This window comes from Lissotriton helveticus, chromosome 1_1, assembly GCF_964261635.1.
Source record: "Lissotriton helveticus chromosome 1_1, aLisHel1.1, whole genome shotgun sequence".
Classification (NCBI taxonomy): domain Eukaryota; kingdom Metazoa; phylum Chordata; class Amphibia; order Caudata; family Salamandridae; genus Lissotriton; species Lissotriton helveticus.
The window spans coordinates 1,346,821,258-1,346,841,888 of NC_136057.1; the positions used below are offsets into that span (position 1 = coordinate 1,346,821,258).

The 20,631-nt window shown below is 48.5% G+C and overlaps 1 protein-coding gene across 2 annotated transcripts in view; it reads left to right on the top strand.

Moving 5' to 3' along the window:
- LOC144772886 (uncharacterized) overlaps positions 1 to 20,631 on the top strand; it is a 179,874-nt gene that overhangs the window by 77,947 nt on the left and 81,296 nt on the right. For both annotated transcript variants that reach the window (XM_078657552.1, XM_078657561.1), the window contains exons 4-6: positions 6,579 to 6,692; positions 7,013 to 7,126; positions 13,000 to 13,647. In XM_078657552.1, coding sequence (XP_078513678.1) covers positions 6,579 to 6,692; positions 7,013 to 7,126; positions 13,000 to 13,647 — 876 coding nt within the window. The remainder of the gene's footprint in view (positions 1 to 6,578; positions 6,693 to 7,012; positions 7,127 to 12,999; positions 13,648 to 20,631) is intronic.

The window sequence follows — 20,631 nt, forward strand, 5'->3', positions numbered from 1 at the left end:
CATCCTGGGCACCCTGCCAAGCAGCAGGACCGAGAACAGAGCCCGGGATGGGGGTCCACCCTCCTCGGGCCCTCAGGGGCCCCGGCAGGAGCTTCTGAACCCAGCCTAGCAATTGGAGGCTCCCCAGGCACAACGGAACCCCGTCCCAGGCCTTTGGCAGAGCGGCAGGCCGGGGCACGGAACCCGTGGCCAGAGTACCGGACCCGGGGCCCGGCGGGCCCCTGGACCCAGCCAGGGCTCCCTGGCCCAGAGGCACAGGAGAAGCCTCTCCGGGCACTCCTGACCCCGTCACGGGCCGTAAACACCCATTATTCCGCAACTTTTTTTCCGCATACCATCATTTCGCATACTTTCATTACGAAAGTACCATGACTCCGCAATGCCATTATAACGCATGGCATTACATTTTATATGCTTTTACCACGCATACATTTACAGCGAAATTCGTTGTAAATGTTTGATTGGTAAAAGCATGTTTTTTTAAATGTTTGGATAAGGTAAGTGTGGGTATAGGGGTATATGTTTTGGGGTACTGAGGTATATGTTTTGGGGTGTTTGGATATTTTAAGGGTTCAGATATAGTTTTGGGTTATGGGGTACAGGGGTATTTTTAGGGTTTAGGGGTAGGTATGGGTTTTGGGGTACAGGGGTATTTTTAGGGTTCAGGGGTTGGTTTGGGTTTTGGGGTACAGGGGCATTTTAGGGTTCAGGGATAGGTTTGGGTTTTGGGGTACAGGTTTTTTAAGGGTTCAGGGGTAGGTTTGGTTTTTGGGGTACAGGGGTGTTTTTAGGGTTCAGGCCAAGGTTTGGGTATTGGGTACAGGGGTATTTTTAGGGTTCAGGGCTAGGTTTGGGTTTTGGGGTACAGGGGTAGGTTTGGGTTTTAGGGTACAGGGGTATTTTTAGGGTTCAGGGCTAGGTTTGGGTTTTGGGGTACAGGGGTATTTTTAGGGTATAGGGGTAGGTTTAGGTTTTGGGGTACAGGGGTATTTTAAGGGTTCAGGGCTAGGTTTGGGTTTTGGGGTACAGGGGTATTTTAGGGTTCAGGGGTAGGTTTGGGTTTTGGGGTACAGGGGTATTTTAGGGTTCGGAGATAGGTTTAGGTTTTGGGGTAAAGGGGTATTTTTAGGGTTCAGGGCTAGGTTTGGGTTTTGGGGTACAGGGGTATTTTAGGGTTCAGGGCTAGGTTTGGGTACAGGGGTATTTTTAGGGATCAGGGCTAGGTTTGGGTTTTGGGGTACAGGGGTATTTAAGGGTTCAGGGCTAGGTTTGGGTTTTGGGGTACAGGGGTATTTTAGGGTTCAGGGCTGGGTTCGGGTTTTGGGGTACAGGGATACCTCTCGGGCCCGGATGCCTGGGGGAGGACTTCCCGGGACCCATAGAGCCCATCCTGGGCACTCTGCCACAACGCGGACCGGAAGAAAGAGCCCCGGACGCCTGGGAGGTGTTGCTCGGGCATAGCCGATCTGGTCCCCGGCAAGGAAACGGCTGCCCGGGAGGGGTTTGCGGGCATACCCTTGCCCCCAGTAATCTGGAAGAAGGCTACCCCTCTTTATGGGAACCGGTGCGGGTCGAGTGATGGAGGGGACCCAGGGCGCGAATGTGCCCGACCTCCTGGAGCCCTGGCTGGGATCCAGGAGGTGAATGGCCCCTCATCGGGACTTCCAGGGCAGCCGGCCATCTGGCCGCCCCATAGGAAAGCATTGCGTGCGACCAGATGGCCGAGGGGAAAGGGGCGACCAGATGGACGGGAACGAAAGGACTCCCATCTGCCCACCCTGTGCCTTCGCAGTAGGGGTCCCGCCTGCCCGCAGGGCTCCGGGTCGCTGCTTCCCGAGAACTCGGAGACCCCGGCTGGGCGTCAGGCACAGGGGGGACCGCCGGAGCTCTCAGGCCCAGACACCCAAGGGAGGACTGCCCGGGACCCATGGAGCCCATCCCGGGTACTTTGCCACGCCGCAGGCCAGAGGATGGAGCCCCGGACGCCTGGCAGGTGTTGCCCAGGCATAGCTCATCTGGTCCCCGTCAGGGAACTCCCAGCCCAGGAGGGGTGTCCAGGCATACCCTGCCCGTAGTAATATGGTGAAAGGCTACCCCTCTTTCTGGGAACCCGTGCACACCGAGTGACGGAGGGGACCCAGGGTGCGGAGGCGGCCGACCTCCTGGAGCCCTCGCGGGGATCGTGGAGGCGAATGGCCCCTCATCGGGACTTCCAGGAAAGCCCGGCCATCTGATTCCCCCATTGGAAAGTAATGCGTGCGACCAGATGGCCGAGAGGAAAGGTGCGACCAGGTGGCCGGGACCGAAAAGACTCTCAGTGGCCCACCCGAGCCTTCGCGGTAGGGCTCCCGCCTGCCCACGCAGGGCAGAGCTCGGGGGCTCCACTTCCCTGGGGCTCGGGGACCCCGGCTGGGCCTCAGGCACGAGGAGGAACACCGGAGTTCTCAGGCCCGGACGCACGGGGGAGGACTGCCCGGGACCCATGGAGCCCGTTCCGGGCACTTTGCCACGCTGTGGGTTGGAGCCCCCGGACAGAGGAGAGGTGTTGTCGGATCATAGCCCATCTGGTCACCGGCAGAGAACCACCAGCCCAGGAGGGGTGTCCCGGCATACCCTTCCCCTAGTAATCCGGAGGAAGGCTACCCCTCTTCCTGGGAACCCGATCGCACAGAGTGACGGAGGGGACCCAGGACGTGGAGTCGCCCGACCTCCTGGAGCCCTCGCTGGGATCGGGGAGGCGAATTGCCCCTTATCAGAACTTCAAGGGAAGCCAAGCCATCTAGTTGCCCCATTGGAAAGCATTGCCTGCGACCAGATGGCCGAGGAGAAAGGTGCGACCAGATGGCTGGGACCGAAAGGACTCCCAGCTGCCCACCCTGAGCCTTCGTGGTAGGACTCCTGCCTGCCCACGCAGGGCAGGGCTCAGGGGCTCCGCTTCCCGTGGGCTCAAGGACCCTGGTTGGGCCGCAGGCACAGGGACGACCACCGGAGCCCTCGGACTAAAAGCACTTTAGCTGTCACTCGTTTATACAGTTACAAACTTTTTAGAAATTGATGAAATTGCATAGTGTTATTTACTAGAGGTCCCTTATATATGTGTAGGTGGTGGTTTTGCCATTAACAGATAACAACGGGTATTCACTAACATCATTTCCCTTATGGGACTATTTGGGACATTCCTTTGCTTTTCAATTTTAATCTGCATATGGCCATGTCTGAACTGGGGTGGCTGAGTTAGCTAAAGAATGGTGATGGATTAAACCCAGATCAGTTGGCGGGCGGTGAGTGTTTGATTTGCTCAAGCGCTCCGTCCATCATCCCCTTTTGTATCGCTTTGTTCGCCCTAAGTGTGGCAGGGTATGCTCAGACGTGAGTCCCTTGCTCACTTGGCCACTGGATTCAAGATAGCCTGGCTGATGAGGATTATGAATCCGAAACCGGTCCCAGGATGCTTGTTTCCGGTCCAGGGAAGACATGGCTTGGCAGTTCGAGCTGGACTGTTCCCATGAGGCACAGGGTTAGACTGATTTGCATATGGCCATGTCTGAACTGGGGTGGCTGAGTGAGCTAAAGAATGGTGATGGATTAAACCCAGATCAGTTGGCGGGCGGTGAATGTTTGATTTGCTCAAGCGCTCTGTCCATCATCCCCTTTTGTATCGCTTTGTTCGCCCTAAGTGTGGCAGGGTATGCTCAGACGTGAGTCCCTTGCTCACTTGGCCACTGGATTCAAGATAGCCTGGCTGATGAGGATTATGAATCCGAAACCGGTCCCAGGATGATTGTTTCCGGTCCAGGGAAGACATGGCTTGGCAGTTCGGGCTGGACTGTTCCCATGAGGCACAGGGTTAGACTGATTTGCATATGGCCATGTCTGAACTGGGGTGGCTGAGTGAGCTAAAGAATGGTGATGGATTAAACCCAGATCAGTTGACTGGAGGTGAGTGTTTGATTTGCTCAAGCGCCCCGTCCATCATCCCCTTTTGTATCGCTTTGTTTGCCCTAAGTGTGGCAGGGTATGCTCAGACGTGAGTCCCTTGCTCACTTGGCCACTGGATTCAAGATAGCCTGGCTGATGAGGATTACGAATCCGAAACCGGTCCCAGGATGCTTGTTTCCGGTCCAGGGAAGACATGGCTTGGCAGTTCGAGCTGGACTGTTCCCATGAGGCACAGGGTTAGACTGATTTGCATATGGCCATGTCTGAACTGGGGTGGCTGAGTGAGCTAAAGAATGGTGATGGATTAAACCCAGATCAGTTGGCGGGCGGTGAGTGTTTGATTTGCTCAAGCGCTCTGTCCATCATCCCCTTTTGTATCGCTTTGTTCGCCCTAAGTGTGGCAGGGTATGCTCAGACGTGAGTCCCTTGCTCACTTGGCCACTGGATTCAAGATAGCCTGGCTGATGAGGATAATGAATCCGAAACCGGTCCCAGGATGCTTGTTTCCGGTCCAGGGAAGACATGGCTTGGCAGTTCGAGCTGGACTGTTCCCACGAGGCACAGGGTTAGACTGATTTGCATATGGCCATGTCTCAACTGGGGTGGCTGAGTGAGCTAAAGAATGGTGATGGATTAAACCCAGATCAGTTGACTGGAGGTGAGTGTTTAATTTGCTCAAGCGCCCCGTCCATCATCCCCTTTTGTATCGCTTTGTTTTCCCTAAGTGTGGCAGGGTATGCTCAGACGTGAGTCCCTTGCTCACTTGGCCACTGGATTCAAGATAGCCTGGCTGATGAGGATTATGAATCCGAAACCGGTCCCAGGATGCTTGTTTCCGGTCCAGGGAAGACATGGCTTGGCAGTTCGGGCTGGACTGTTCCCATGAGGCACAGGGTCAGACTGATTTGCATATGGCCATGTCTGAACTGGGGTGGCTGAGTGAGCTAAAGAATGGTGATGGATTAAACCCAGATCAGTTGACTGGGGGTGAGTGTTTGATTTGCTCAAGCGCTCCGTCCATCCTCCCCTTGTGTATCGCTTCATGTAGAGAAGGCTCTGCCATGGTCGAACATAGTCAGAAAATGTAAATGACAGTTTTTTTCCTTTTGTATGTGGGATGATCCTGGGTTGATTTACATCTGGGATCGTTTTGAAATTTCGTTTTTTTTTTTAAACTTCAACATTCATGTGTAGGTAACAGATCATAATTTTTGTGGTCAGGTCACCAGGCTTCAGCACTGGGCTTTGTGCTTAAAAGTCATTGTTTTCACTGTGCATTCAGGATTTCTTGTATTTCTAATGATTAAACATTTTTTGTAAGCCAGAGACTGGCATATGAACAACTATTGTCTGCCTATGTCATCATGTATGACGTTATCTACATTCAAGCCTGTATGACCTCAGTGACCGGCACATGGCCATCAGACAAAAGTTATCATGACATTGACCCCTCCTTCTCTGCTGGTACATTTGTAACATGATATTTGTGCAATATCCTACACTGAAGTCACTTTTATTCCTCTTCAGTGAGTACATTAAACTTCTTTGTGACTACAACTCCCAAGTTAGGGGGTTGCAAACATACTCAAATTGCTACTCAGCTGTCAAGACACTTGAGACAGGATGTAGTAAGATACAGGGCATTCTTTGATGGTTTAACATATTTTAAGACCGTATTGTTAGAACTGTTTTATAAATCTTTCTGTTCAGAAAATGCTTTATACAATTAACTTTTTAATACGCCATTTGGCCCTCCTTTTTTTGAAGGTTTCTCCAGAGGACACCCCCCCAACCTTCCATTTTACCAGTCGAGGTCCCTCACTTTGCTCGCTCACTACTTAAAACTCACCCAAAAGTTTGAAGTTGTATGCCTCACCACTTGGAAATGTCACCAGCCGCCACTGCCACAGGTGTACACAAAGTGACAGGGAACATGAATAAAAGCTGACCCTGAGGTCCACACAGTCCTATTGACACACAGGTGCATACATGCTGACCTAGGAATATAAACAATCAGACACAGGGGTGCACAAACACCTAAATCAGCATAGAAACACAGTGACCCTGGGATGCGGAGGAACACAAAAGTTTATATCGCTAAGGCACAGGCATGAACAGGCAAGAGCGTACTCACAGACCTAGGGACGTAAGCAAGCACTGAGAAGTTACTGCACAGACACCCACCCACCCAATCGATTGCTGATCTGCAGAATCACAAACGCATACACACTGACCAAGAGACAGTCGGACTCAGACACTTACCAGGAATGCACATACATGCCACCAGAATAGAATACTGGTGCATGTGGTCCTCTTTATTGTCTTCTCAACCTCTTTCCAAAAACGCAGACCATGTCACGGAGCAATGTGGCTTTGATGGGGGTGTTGGTGAATAAATATTTTCAGCAGTCCTCCATGTATCTCATTTAAAGTGCACGCATTTAGTTATAATTAATATATTTTTGTTTTATACAATATGTGTGTGCCTTATGATAGTATTTACCTTTAAAGGCCACCCCTTTCTACATTGGACCTCATCACCCTTTTGCCCCCCCCCCACCAGTTGCACATGACAAGCAAAACTCCAAGTTGTCCAAGTGCATATTTATATTTTATATTACCGTCTCTTTGTTCAACAGATGTTACAATAACCGATTCCGGTGCTTTGGTCGGCATAAAAAGAGAAGAAATTCTAAACCTGAACAGCCCAGGAAGCGCAGAAGGGAGAGGAGTCAATTCTTGCCTTAGCACAGGTGAGGAAGGAGGTTTGGATTTTCAATGTGGCACCCAAAAAACCACTGTAGGGTGGCAAATGAAAGAACCAACTGTCACCATCAGTACTACTGAATGGAGTGAACCACAGAATTCCACAGAAAGAGAAACTTGGTTTCAGTGAACAGATTCTGAAAATGTTGCTTTCTTTGTACCTTTATAAATATGGTCCTGGGGTGTTTGAATATGTTCTGACTTTATCTGGAAAACAAGTTTACCCATCAGGTAAACGTCACAGTTGTTTACGATTTGAACTATCACACTGGTTTCTAAAATTCTCTTTTAATCACGTGTTTTGCAGCACCTCCAAATCTCAATACCGAGGTTTGTTTGAAAAAAGAAGAGGAGCCAGCTTCAATATTCATTGATCATCTTGGTGAGGAAGCCGGACAATCTGGCAAAGGCCACGACGAGGGTAAGCCACAGACGTTTCTGCCTTTGTGTGCTACTGGCTGTGGGCAATGGCTGATCCCTGCCAGAACCCATTCAGGAGCCATGGGGCAGGCAGGGGTTATTGGGCCACAACCCTGGGGATTGGCCTTGACCTGCTTTGGCACCTCAGCTGGGCACCAAGTACACTCTTTCCACACTTGACTGTCAGGGTAGCGAGGGCAAGTGGTCACTAGCTTCTTTGGAAGTTGTGTAGGGGTACAGACTTAAAACCCCAACAGTCAAATAATCACAATACGTACTGTTCTTCCCAATGTTTTACTTTGTAAAAAGAGAAGTATTTAAAACACACACCAACACTTACTACACATAGGAAATGTTACTACACATAGGAAATGTTAATCAGTCCTAAGACGGATGCACCCAGATTCTAAACACACCAAATTGTTCATGCATAAATCTAGGACAGGTACAAGCTCACAATAATACGGTACAGGCAGCTTCCCTGACCCATATGCCAGTTCATGTATATCTCACTACAAAGGTTCTTTAGGGCGATTCAGTCAAATAACCCACTGGTGTTTAGCAGAGGGAGGCACAGTGAATGCGCTGTTCAAGTTCATGCGGCTCAAGTTACCTGGTGGATCAGCGTGGGTAGTGGTTGGTAACTGGAGCACGGTGGAGAAACCCGACTCACAGTCCCCATTTCTGCAGGCTGGCAACACTGTATCCCCCTACTCCCATTGGCTCTAGACACGAACAGTGCAGGTTAGGTCCCCCCCTACACAAGGTACTTTGGCGACAGGAATCTCCCCACTGGTGTGGTCTTGTTTCTTTGTTATCTATGCTCAGTCGTCTTGAAGCGTAGTCTGTACCAGTTCTAAAGCATCTGGCAAATGTCAAGCATGTTGTGGTTGCTGACATGCAGGAATCATAGAATGATTTGACCTACTTGGCTTGTTATGAAAGCTTGTAGGAGACTGGGAGACCCTATGCAGACTTGGGTCGGCAAGCTTTACACTACACAGTTGAGTCTACTTATTCTGGGCTACCCCACACTCTCGTCACAGTGGCTGAATTTCTCCTTCTATGGCAGTCTCTCCCTGCAGGGTTGGGCACTCTCTCCGTTATCTTAGCTCGTCATGCCACAGGCAGAACCACAGTTCTCCAGCAATATGCGCAGACTTCAGCTAATGTCACTCTACCTTTGGGACTTACCAAACCTGGATCGCAGGAGTACTTCTAGTACTCTGTGGAGCACTCCCTCCTTTGATCAGTAAAGAACTAGGGACAGTATCTAAGTTTGGGTCCCACAATTTTTTTTTACAAAGTTACGAAAAAGGGAATATTGATCCCTCAGTCAATGCTCACGAACCAATTTGAAGCGGTTCCTTTTTATTGTTCGTTTTAGAGCAACCCCAGTTATTTTCAAAGCTGATGGCTTTCCCAGCTGGTAGTGATAACGCTTGCTGAAAATGAAACACCCAAGACATGAGCACAATGAAGTATGAAGATTCTGCACCTGGCTGTCATCAACCTTCTGTAGTAGCACTCATGAGAGAGAGAAAGGGGCAGACAGGCTCTACCTAAAATATTTCTTCTCCCCAAAAACAGAGTCTGCTGACTGATCTCTCCTTGCCCACTATCAATTAAATGGCAGTGCTCAGGAAGACATCATTATCAGATTATTGCTAACAGGTCACAATTGGATAACTAAGGCAGCAGTTTCTTAATCCTCTCATACTTCATTGTCTGAGGCTACATTGTCTATTTAACAAAAGTAAACAATACACTTAACTATCTCGGTAGGCTGTATCTCAACCTCCATTGTATACATTGTTTGACCAGGTGTAACCAATATGGATCCTACTGATCTTTGCACCCTCATGTTCCCAAACAACACGGAGTCCTGCTGCTAGTCGACAATCATACAGTGAGCTTGGAGATGTGCTTGTAAGGTCATGGCATCACGTTCAAGCGTAACTTTATATGCGTGGGCCATTCAGGCACTGCACTTATCCCTTAACAGAAAAAGATTGATCAATCCTGCCAATCATAACGGTAGAATCCCACCCCCACTTAATGTTTATTACTCGTGACATGGACAGTAGTCCAACGTCTACTATACAAAATAGTTGGTGAGCCCCTCCAGACCACAGAGCTAGGCTCTGGGTCTCAGACCCATAATTAAAAGTCTATCCCTCAGAGCACACTCATGCTTCTTGTGTGTTCTGGATCACTCTTGGCAGAAGTGGAAGCCTCTAATACCACGGAGGGAACACTGTTGTGCAAGCAATCCTATCACTAGCTATAACATCTATGGGATACAGTTGATCCAGGGTTATTAGATTGCCAGAACCAGGAAGTCAGTGATTCCCAGCTTTAAAGCTGGCCAGTGAGTTTTAGTTACAGCACTGCCGGATATTGGCAGTCTGTGAACTCATCTCTAAGAAATACTCATAATAATTTTTCGGCCTTGCACTGTGCTGCAAGATGCATTGCTTACAATTCAGAGGGAGAGGGCTTACAACCCACCCACAGGATACCATTAGATTTCATCTCTCTCATTTGTAATCTTTCGATTGCTTAGTTCCCATAAGCTTCCCTTCCTTTTTTATGTTAGCTTTTCCCAGGAGCATGAGTCAAGTACATGAACATTTTTTAAAACGTTTTATACACGTTTCGGTATTATTCCTGGACGTGAAGTGTGCTTATCTACTTTTAACACAGGCATATGGCTTTCGCCGTCTCTATTGATGCTTTATTTACTTACACCCATAGCTATATTACTCTATGCCACTCCACTCCACTCTACTCCTCTCTATGCCATGCTCTTCTACTTCACTGTACTCTACGCCACTGTACTCTACGCCACTCCACTCTGCTTTATGCCACTGCACTCTACTGTATGCCACTCCACTCTACCCTACGCCTCTCCCCTCTATTCCAGTCTACTCTGCAGCACTCTTCTCTGTGCCACACCACTCTGTGCAACTCCACCACCCACAATGCCACTCTACTGTACATCACTCTATTCCATGCCACTCTACTCTATGACACACCAGACAATTTTACTCTACCCTACTCCACTCTACTTTATGCTACTCCACACAATACTACTCTACTTCACTCCACGCCACTTTTCTCCACTCGACTCTCAAACAATCTACTCTCCTACACTCTACTCCATGCCACTCTACCGCACGCCACTCTACTCTACCCACTCCTCACAGTGCCACTCTATGGCACTCCACTGTACGCCACTCTACTCTACGGCATTCTACTCTATTCACTCCATTAAATGCCATTCTACAGCACTATGACACTCAGATCCAATCTACACCACCAAACTCCACTTTACTCTAAGCCACTTCACTCTTTGCCTCTTCACGTTATGCCACTCCACTCTATGCTACTCCACTCCATGTCACGTCTCTGCACTCCATGTCACACCACTCTACACCACTCTTCTCTATGACATTCTCCTCTATGCCAGGCTGCTCTACTACACACCAGTAACTTTTAGCCATGCTGAACAGCAGCCACTCTGCTGTAAAACATGGCTAAAAGACATTTGCAAAGCAAATAGCTCTCACATAGGCAAAACCTATTGGCTTCGCCAGTGCTTGTTACTACAGTGCTGGAGCTGGACTGGGAGTGACCCTTTAACAGCACGCTATAGTTACTCCAGCATAATGCTATTACTCAGACTCTGAAAGTTTGTGTTTACTTTACTGGTCTGATCATTATAATTATGTTGCCAAATGTTCTTGTTATCAATAATGAACAGTCTGTTAGATTGTTTCGTAAAGCAGTTCCACTCACTGACTTTTTTCCTGTTTTCAGTATTTTCTGCATGAAGAAATTACTGGTCTGCTAGTGTGTGATAAGGTCTTCCTGAGAGGTGCGCTAGACATACCTCTGATATTTATTTAGTGCTTTATTGTCCTCTTCAATCCACCTGTGTTGTACGAGTAGGTTAATCAGAGGACTCTGCATTCTTGCTGAACTTGCTGTGCTGTTCCCCTATAAAAAAAGCAAACTTGATACTTCAGTTGCCATCTACACATGATCAGACCACTTAGTGCGTGCAAGTTACTAACAATATTCTTTTCAGACTTTTCAGACTGGCCTGATCATGAATCAGTCTTTGCTAACTCTTCGTTTCCTTTTTAGGTCTCACCAAAGACAGCGCATGTGCTGTCTGTTCAGTGACATATTGTTAGCTAACAGTGAGCTTTGAGCCTGCCATTTGCCTACCATTGGTTGGCTTTATTGTCACTTTCATCTGCTTGCTTTTTATTTGTCAGCTTTTATGGGCTTTCCTTAGTTTTCTAGTATTTGTCGCTCCCTTGCAGTATGTACCCATTACTTGTGTGTCCTTCCTCTGCTACCTTTTCAGGCTTTATGTTCCTCTTATTTTTCCAAAGTGGTTCTGCCGTCATCCTCCCTCCCTTAGTTGCCATGCTTGCTTCCTCCATAAGTGTCCACATTCCGTTACCATTCTTGCTTCCCCATCACTGATCACCCACCCTCTGTTGTCTATTTGCTTCCTTGTCCCCACCTGCCTACCCTCCGTTGTCCGAGTGCATCCCTATCCTCACCTGCACCACCAGCCTCCATTGCCCGTGTGCTTTCCGATCCCCACCTGCGCACCCTCCATTGTCCCGTGCTTTTTAAAATACAGCATTCTGTTGCCATTCTTGCTTCCCCAACATGGCCTAAAATCATTGCCAAAGATAATAGGTCTCATAGGGAGACCTTTTAGCTTTGCCAAATCTTGTTTACATTGTTTCTAAGCCATTTATCATATATAAGTAATGATAGGGGCTACAAGCGGCTACACTTCATGTATTATAATAATAATTAGGGCCGGCTTTAACACTGGTGGCACCCTTTGCGACACTGTTTGTTAGTGCATCCCCCCAATGACCACCTCTGCCACGGATTCCCTCACCACCCCCCTTCAACATTACCTCTCAAGTCTCCAGAACCACTGTCTCTCGGATTCATTTAGCTTTATAGCACCACTCATACCAGTGTAAGGTGTCAGAGTACTTTACATCACACACACATTGCACAGAGACAAGCATATGTTTGTGTGTAAATCAGTGTATAGGAAATGTTACATCAGACAGGACTACAAGGTGTAGTGTAGTGTAAGAGTAACATGTCATCAATATTGGTAGGCAATATAGTTTAAAAGTTCTTATTCTGGAAAAGCACAAATTCAGAATTTAAAATGTAACACCATTGTTAGGAGTTCTCTTTAATAACAAGAATTATTTTCTACCCAAATGAACCCTTTTGGTAAGATTAGGATAATGAAAGACCGGGCAAAAAAAGATATCATTCTAACATATACCTTGCAGTTTACATGCAGCGCTTTGATTACAGTTAATAGCTCAATGTTCTATATTAGGATTTTGACTTACAAACGACAAGTAACAAAAGGAGCTCTCCTACAGAAGCAGTAAACCACTGACCTATTTACATTACATGCACTTGTTACACGTTCTTAGCAGAAGGCATTTTAACCCACTTCGCTACCTTAGGATGAAGATGGAGTTATCTTGACATTTTAATTGATGTCTGAATATTGCTGGAGGCCAGGAGGGCAGCAGATGCTTTTAAATTGTTAATATATTTGCAAAAATGACCCCCCACCCTAAGTCAGCGCCCGGTGCTGTGGCGCCGATCGCACCTCCCCAGAGTCGGCCCTAATATAATAATCATAATAATAACGCAGATGTTTTAGAATTCACTAATATTCATTGAGCGAGACAAAAAAATTATGAAAATTAAAAATGATTCATGACTCTTCAGCAGACCAACATTTCATTTGACAGTTGTAATATTATGGAAGGTAATTAATTAGCGTTCCTCTTTTCTTCACAGAGACCTCCACGATCTCAGAAATCAAAAGCCAGTTGAATACCGGGATTAAAATGGCTCCAGGGAGGACTTGCTCTACATCACCCTCCATTCTGAGCAGCCAACTTCTAGCTTCATCGCAGTCCCTGTGTGTCGAGCACCCACCAATCTGTCACCTTAACAGAGCCGAGACCTTCATGCCGCCATATAAAGATGTGGTGGGCATGCACACTGAGCCCAGGACATTCTCTACTGCGATGGCCCCCAGATTGGGAGTGGGTAACCAGTATCGGCCAGGCCGCGGCAGGGGAAGGAAGGCACCACCTTTCACCACGGGGGAGATGCGAGCCTTAGTGCTGGGCATTGCCCCACACTATAGGCAGCTTTACCATACTGGGGCTGCGTCAAACTCAGTCAAACGTGAACTCTGGCAAGAGATCCGACAGCGTGTAGCATCGGAGGGCATTGTGATGCGAACCATAGGGCAGCTAAAGATCAAATACCGACAGATGAGGCGACCTGTCATGCAGAAGATGTCGCAGTACTGGAATACTGTGCCCGCGCTCACAGCTGGCTCACCCGACTCACTTGGACTCACAGACATGGAAAACCTCATTGCTTGTAGTGTTGTCCCAGAAGCAATCGATGGGGTTTCCGACAGTGATGATCGTGGTAAGTGACAGGACACGCTACATTGATGTCACTGTTCAGTATTTACACATAATGCTGTGGGCAAGAAGCATATGCTTGTCTGTGAAGGAATGAGTGTAGATATTCAGACATTGAGGGTGTGTGAGGGACAGCTGCCTTAATGTCTTTGAATGGATTTGCATGACTTAAGAGTCAGCGGGAAAAGGGCCGCTCTAACTAACACAAATAGACATGGAAGACCAGCTCTCGTTGTGTTTGCTTTGCCTCAGATCGCCCAGGATCACATATTCGAGTCCTGGGCTTTCATTTAACAATTTAATGCATTCTGGGAGTTGTAGCGCTGGCTCTCCATTTCAGTCGATTACACCACCCTGCCTGAAAGCTATTCATAGTAAATGGAAAGATCAGCTTAGAATAAGAGCTCCCTAAAGAGATTGAGTAGATGGTAACCCTAGTCGTGGGTGCCAGGGAAGTGGGTTGCAGGTCACCTTGTTATACTTGTGTTGTCTTTTGACATGTCACATCGTTGTACTTATGTTGTCCTTCGACATATGCAGCACACAAGTCAAATCTTGCAACAATGAAAAACTTAAGAGTGTCACATTTGGGTCAGAAAGAGGGCAAGAGCTAACAGCCCGAGGAACTCTTAGAGCAGAGAAAATGTTTAAGAGACCTAGCAAAGAACAATTTAGAAGCTGCTGTTTGTAGTGCTGCATTTGGTGGCCCTCCTTCTAAGATATACAGTTTAGAAGCATGTACTGAATGCACAGATATCACAAGTCCCATCAGCGCAACTGATTTTCACATCTTTTGTTATATTTGTACAGGGTATCTTTTGTGGTGAAACCTTTTTTTGTGAGAAATCTCCTATTAGTGCAAAAAGACTGAAATACACTTTGAAAGCAATTTTTTGGTAACTGTCCGTATCATGTGTTGCTGTAGATACTCATGCTGTGCATCTAGCGTTGGGATTGGACGTGTGCAAGTTGCTATTCTACAAAGAAGTCTTTTGAGTCATGAGGTTTAGTGACTCCACCTATTCATTACTGGTAATGCACACAGCATCAGCTTCATTGTTAGATTGTTTTTTCTCTTCCATCGGATTTAGACATGTTCCTTCGAGCTCTGGTTCAACGCCACATAATGTTCTCGGTGGACCTGCTCTGATCCTTTCTAATTTGTCAAACAAAAAAATCTTTGAAAAACACCAGCGGTTCCAAGCATGGGGTTGCCTCTGTTTACCGTATGGGGCCTTGCCCCTTCGGGGCTCTGTCCATTGTTTGGCACCAGGGAATGTACACTTAGGGGTCGATTCCGATTTGGGAAACTAATCCGTACGATGATTCAAATTCGTCGCCCTTTCTGTACGAATCGTAAAAATCCGTCCGAATCGTGTAGAACGATCCGTAGGAAAAAATACGTCCGAATCTTTGCGAACCGTACGACATGGACCCTCACAGTGAACCGTACAAATCGTAAACATGCCGTACGACCCGACAAGTACGATCCAAACCGGGGAATGAGTACGCAATTCGTACGGTAAACGTCGTGTATGAGCAATTCGTACAGAGAGCCACACAATCACATACGCACCATACCCCTACGATCATGGGGTGTACGAACAATACCCCTACGATCATGGGGTGTATGAACCGTACCCCTACGATCCTGGGGTGTACGAACCGTACCCCTACGATCATGGGGTGTACGAACCGTACCCCTACGACATTGGGGTGTATGAACCCTATGAACATGGGGTGTACGCACCATACCCGGGGGTCCGTTCCGTACGCATTACGAGGCGAAATTTGCTTTTCCAGACGTTTTCAGCTCTTGTAGCAAAAGAGTCGTACGGAGTGTTGTCGATACGAATCATACTTGCTGGGTCGTAAAAAGCTGCTTCGATCCGTACGGACATCACGTACTGCGCGTTCCGAGTGCGATCCATACGGATTATTGAGTCGTACGGTCTTTGGTACGATTCGTACGGAGAAGTGCATTGGGTGCACATCGTACTACATCGTACGTACGGGGACGGTTCGGGATATGATTCGTACAGGAAAAATGATCCGTACGGCGATTCGGACTGGATTTTACCGAATCGGAATCGGCCCCTTAATGTAAAGGACTCCATTCAGATACTGCCAAAAGTATTTAGCTAAATACCTGGGGACAGACCTCCATCAGGTGTGCAACCTCTGTCTGTCCCGGACCTCCATGAGGCCTAATGTTCCACAATTCTCCCATTCAGGAACAAGAAAACTCTCTGTTACCGTCAGGATTGTCGCATTGCTTTCGCCTGTATTGCGCAACACCGATCGGAGGATACTCTGGACTTGTTTGGAGAACAGGAGACGGAGGGGGGTCCGTAGCCGGGGGCTTCAGGTGCACAGGCTCAAGAGTTGGAGATGGAGGAGAACTCGAGCTACGATATGTTAGAGGATGAGCCTCGTCCTGCACAACGTCCTTTGACAAAAAAGGCCACAGTAAGTACTATCATGCCGCCTCTCACCCCTCGATACAGAAAAGGGGGTGGTGATGAACAGAGTGTCTGAATTAAGCAGACCACTCTTACCCAGTCCAAAGATCAGGGCTTGATCCATCACCGTTATTTATCTCACTGCCCCATCCCAGCTCAGAACCTGGCTATATGCAAATTAGTCTGTCCCTGGCCCAGTGCATCATGGGAACAGGGCAGACCAAACTACCAAGCCAATTCTTCACCAGAAAGGAGACAAGCTACCGGGGACCGGTTTCTGGCATTTCAGCCTCTTCGGCCCGGCTTGCTTGAATCCTGATGGAGCAGTGAGAAAGGGACTCATGTCTGAGTATACCCTGCCACACCTATAGTGGCCAAAGACGATACAGAAAAGGGGGTGGTGATGAACAGAGTGTCTGAATTAAGCAGACCACTCTTACCCAGTCCAAAGATCAGGGCTTGATCCATCACCGTTATTTATCTCACTGCCCCATCCCAGCTCAGAACCTGGCTATATGCAAATTAGTCTGTCCCTGGCCCAGTGCATCATGGGAACAGGGCAGACCAAACTACCAAGCCAATTCTTCACCAGAAAGGAGACAAGCTACCGGGGACCGGTTTCTGGCATTTCAGCCTCTTCGGCCCGGCTTGCTTGAATCCTGATGGAGCAGTGAGAAAGGGACTCATGTCTGAGTATACCCTGCCACACCTATAGTGGCCAAAGACGATACAGAAAAGGGGGTGGTGATGAACAGAGTGTCTGAATTAAGCAGACCACTCTTACCCAGTCCAAAGATCAGGGCTTGATCCATCACCGTTATTTATCTCACTGCCCCATCCCAGCTCAGAACCTGGCTATATGCAAATTAGTCTGTCCCTGGCCCAGTGCATCATGGGAACAGGGCAGACCAAACTACCAAGCCAATTCTTCACCAGAAAGGAGACAAGCTACCGGGGACCGGTTTCTGGCATTTCAGCCTCTTCGGCCCGGCTTGCTTGAATCCTGATGGAGCAGTGAGAAAGGGACTCATGTCTGAGTATACCCTGCCACACCTATAGTGGCCAAAGACGATACAGAAAAGGGGGTGGTGATGAACAGAGTGTCTGAATTAAGCAGACCACTCTTACCCAGTCCAAAGATCAGGGCTTGATCCATCACCGTTATTTATCTCACTGCCCCATCCCAGCTCAGAACCTGGCTATATGCAAATTAGTCTGTCCCTGGCCCAGTGCATCATGGGAACAGGGCAGACCAAACTACCAAGCCAATTCTTCACCAGAAAGGAGACAAGCTACCGGGTACCGGTTTCTGGCATTTCAGCCTCTTCGGCCCGGCTTGCTTGAATCCTGATGGAGCAGTGAGAAAGGGACTCATGTCTGAGTATACCCTGCCACACCTATAGTGGCCAAAGACGATACAGAAAAGGGGGTGGTGATGAACAGAGTGTCTGAATTAAGCAGACCACTCTTACCCAGTCCAAAGATCAGGGCTTGATCCATCACCGTTATTTATCTCACTGCCCCATCCCAGCTCAGAACCTGGCTATATGCAAATTAGTCTGTCCCTGGCCCAGTGCATCATGGGAACAGGGCAGACCAAACTACCAAGCCAATTCTTCACCAGAAAGGAGACAAGCTACCGGGGACCGGTTTCTGGCATTTCAGCCTCTTCGGCCCGGCTTGCTTGAATCCTGATGGAGCAGTGAGAAAGGGACTCATGTCTGAGTATACCCTGCCACACCTATAGTGGCCAAAGACGATACAGAAAAGGGGGTGGTGATGAACAGAGTGTCTGAATTAAGCAGACCACTCTTACCCAGTCCAAAGATCAGGGCTTGATCCATCACCGTTATTTATCTCACTGCCCCATCCCAGCTCAGAACCTGGCTATATGCAAATTAGTCTGTCCCTGGCCCAGTGCATCATGGGAACAGGGCAGACCAAACTACCAAGCCAATTCTTCACCAGAAAGGAGACAAGCTACCGGGGACCGGTTTCTGGCATTTCAGCCTCTTCGGCCCGGCTTGCTTGAATCCTGATGGAGCAGTGAGAAAGGGACTCATGTCTGAGTATACCCTGCCACACCTATAGTGGCCAAAGACGATACAGAAAAGGGGGTGGTGATGAACAGAGTGTCTGAATTAAGCAGACCACTCTTACCCAGTCCAAAGATCAGGGCTTGATCCATCACCGTTATTTATCTCACTGCCCCATCCCAGCTCAGAACCTGGCTATATGCAAATTAGTCTGTCCCTGGCCCAGTGCATCATGGGAACAGGGCAGACCAAACTACCAAGCCAATTCTTCACCAGAAAGGAGACAAGCTACCGGGGACCGGTTTCTGGCATTTCAGCCTCTTCGGCCCGGCTTGCTTGAATCCTGATGGAGCAGTGAGAAAGGGACTCATGTCTGAGTATACCCTGCCACACCTATAGTGGCCAAAGACGATACAGAAAAGGGGGTGGTGATGAACAGAGTGTCTGAATTAAGCAGACCACTCTTACCCAGTCCAAAGATCAGGGCTTGATCCATCACCGTTATTTATCTCACTGCCCCATCCCAGCTCAGAACCTGGCTATATGCAAATTAGTCTGTCCCTGGCCCAGTGCATCATGGGAACAGGGCAGACCAAACTACCAAGCCAATTCTTCACCAGAAAGGAGACAAGCTACCGGGGACCGGTTTCTGGCATTTCAGCCTCTTCGGCCCGGCTTGCTTGAATCCTGATGGAGCAGTGAGAAAGGGACTCATGTCTGAGTATACCCTGCCACACCTATAGTGGCCAAAGACGATACAGAAAAGGGGGTGGTGATGAACAGAGTGTCTGAATTAAGCAGACCACTCTTACCCAGTCCAAAGATCAGGGCTTGATCCATCACCGTTATTTATCTCACTGCCCCATCCCAGCTCAGAACCTGGCTATATGCAAATTAGTCTGTCCCTGGCCCAGTGCATCATGGGAACAGGGCAGACCAAACTACCAAGCCAATTCTTCACCAGAAAGGAGACAAGCTACCGGGGACCGGTTTCTGGCATTTCAGCCTCTTCGGCCCGGCTTGCTTGAATCCTGATGGAGCAGTGAGAAAGGGACTCATGTCTGAGTATACCCTGCCACACCTATAGTGGCCAAAGACGATACAGAAAAGGGGGTGGTGATGAACAGAGTGTCTGAATTAAGCAGACCACTCTTACCCAGTCCAAAGATCAGGGCTTGATCCATCACCGTTATTTATCTCACTGCCCCATCCCAGCTCAGAACCTGGCTATATGCAAATTAGTCTGTCCCTGGCCCAGTGCATCATGGGAACAGGGCAGACCAAACTACCAAGCCAATTCTTCACCAGAAAGGAGACAAGCTACCGGGGACCGGTTTCTGGCATTTCAGCCTCTTCGGCCCGGCTTGCTTGAATCCTGATGAACGGTGTTGGATCTAGCCCTGATCTCTTGACTGGGTGAGAGTACTCTGCTTAATTCAGAGACTCTGTCCATCACCACCCCTTGTTGTAAATTATTTTGTCCACCCTAAGCGTGGAAGGGTATACTCAGATGTGAGTCCCTTGCTCATTGCACCATCAGGATTCAAGCAAGCCGGGCCGAAGACGGCTGAAATGCCAGAAACCGGTCCCCGGAAGCTTGTTTCCTTCCCAGTGTAAGAATTGGCTTTTGTAGTCTGGTCTGCCCTGTTCCCATGATGCACTGGGCCAGGGACAGACTAATTTGCATACAGCCAGGTTCTGAAACTGGGATGGTGCAATGAGCTAAAAAACGGTGTTGGATCTAGCCCTGATCTCTTGACTGGGTGAGAGTACTCTGCTTAATTCAGAGACTCTGTCCATCACCACCCCTTGTTGTAAATTATTTTGTCCACCCTAAGCGTGGAAGGGTATACTCAGATGTGAGTCCCTTGCTCATTGCACCATCAGGATTCAAGCAAGCCGGGCCGAAGACGGCTGAAATGCCAGAAACCGGTCCCCGGAAGCTTGTTTCCTTCCCAGTGTAAGAATTGGCTTTTGTAGTCTGGTCTGCCCTGTTCCCATGATGCACTGGGCCAGGGACAGACTAATTTGCATACAGCCAGGTTCTGAAACTGGGATGGTGCAATGAGCTAAAAAACGGTGTTGGATCTAGCCCTGATCTCTTGATTGGGTGAGAGTACTCTGCTTAATTCAGAGACTCTGTCCATCACCACCCCTTGTTGTAAATTATTTTGTCCACCCTAAGCGTGGAAGGGTATACTCAGATGTGAGTCCCTTGCTCATTGCACCATCAGGATTCAAGCAAGCCGGGCCGAAGACGGCTGAAATGCCAGAAACCGGTCCCCGGAAGCTTGTTTCCTTCCCAGTGTAAGAATTGGCTTTTGTAGTCTGGTCTGCCCTGTTCCCATGATGCACTGGGCCAGGGACAGACTAATTTGCATACAGCCAGGTTCTGAAACTGGGATGGTGCAATGAGCTAAAAAACGGTGTTGGATCTAGCCCTGATCTCTTGACTGGGTGAGAGTACTCTGCTTAATTCAGAGACTCTGT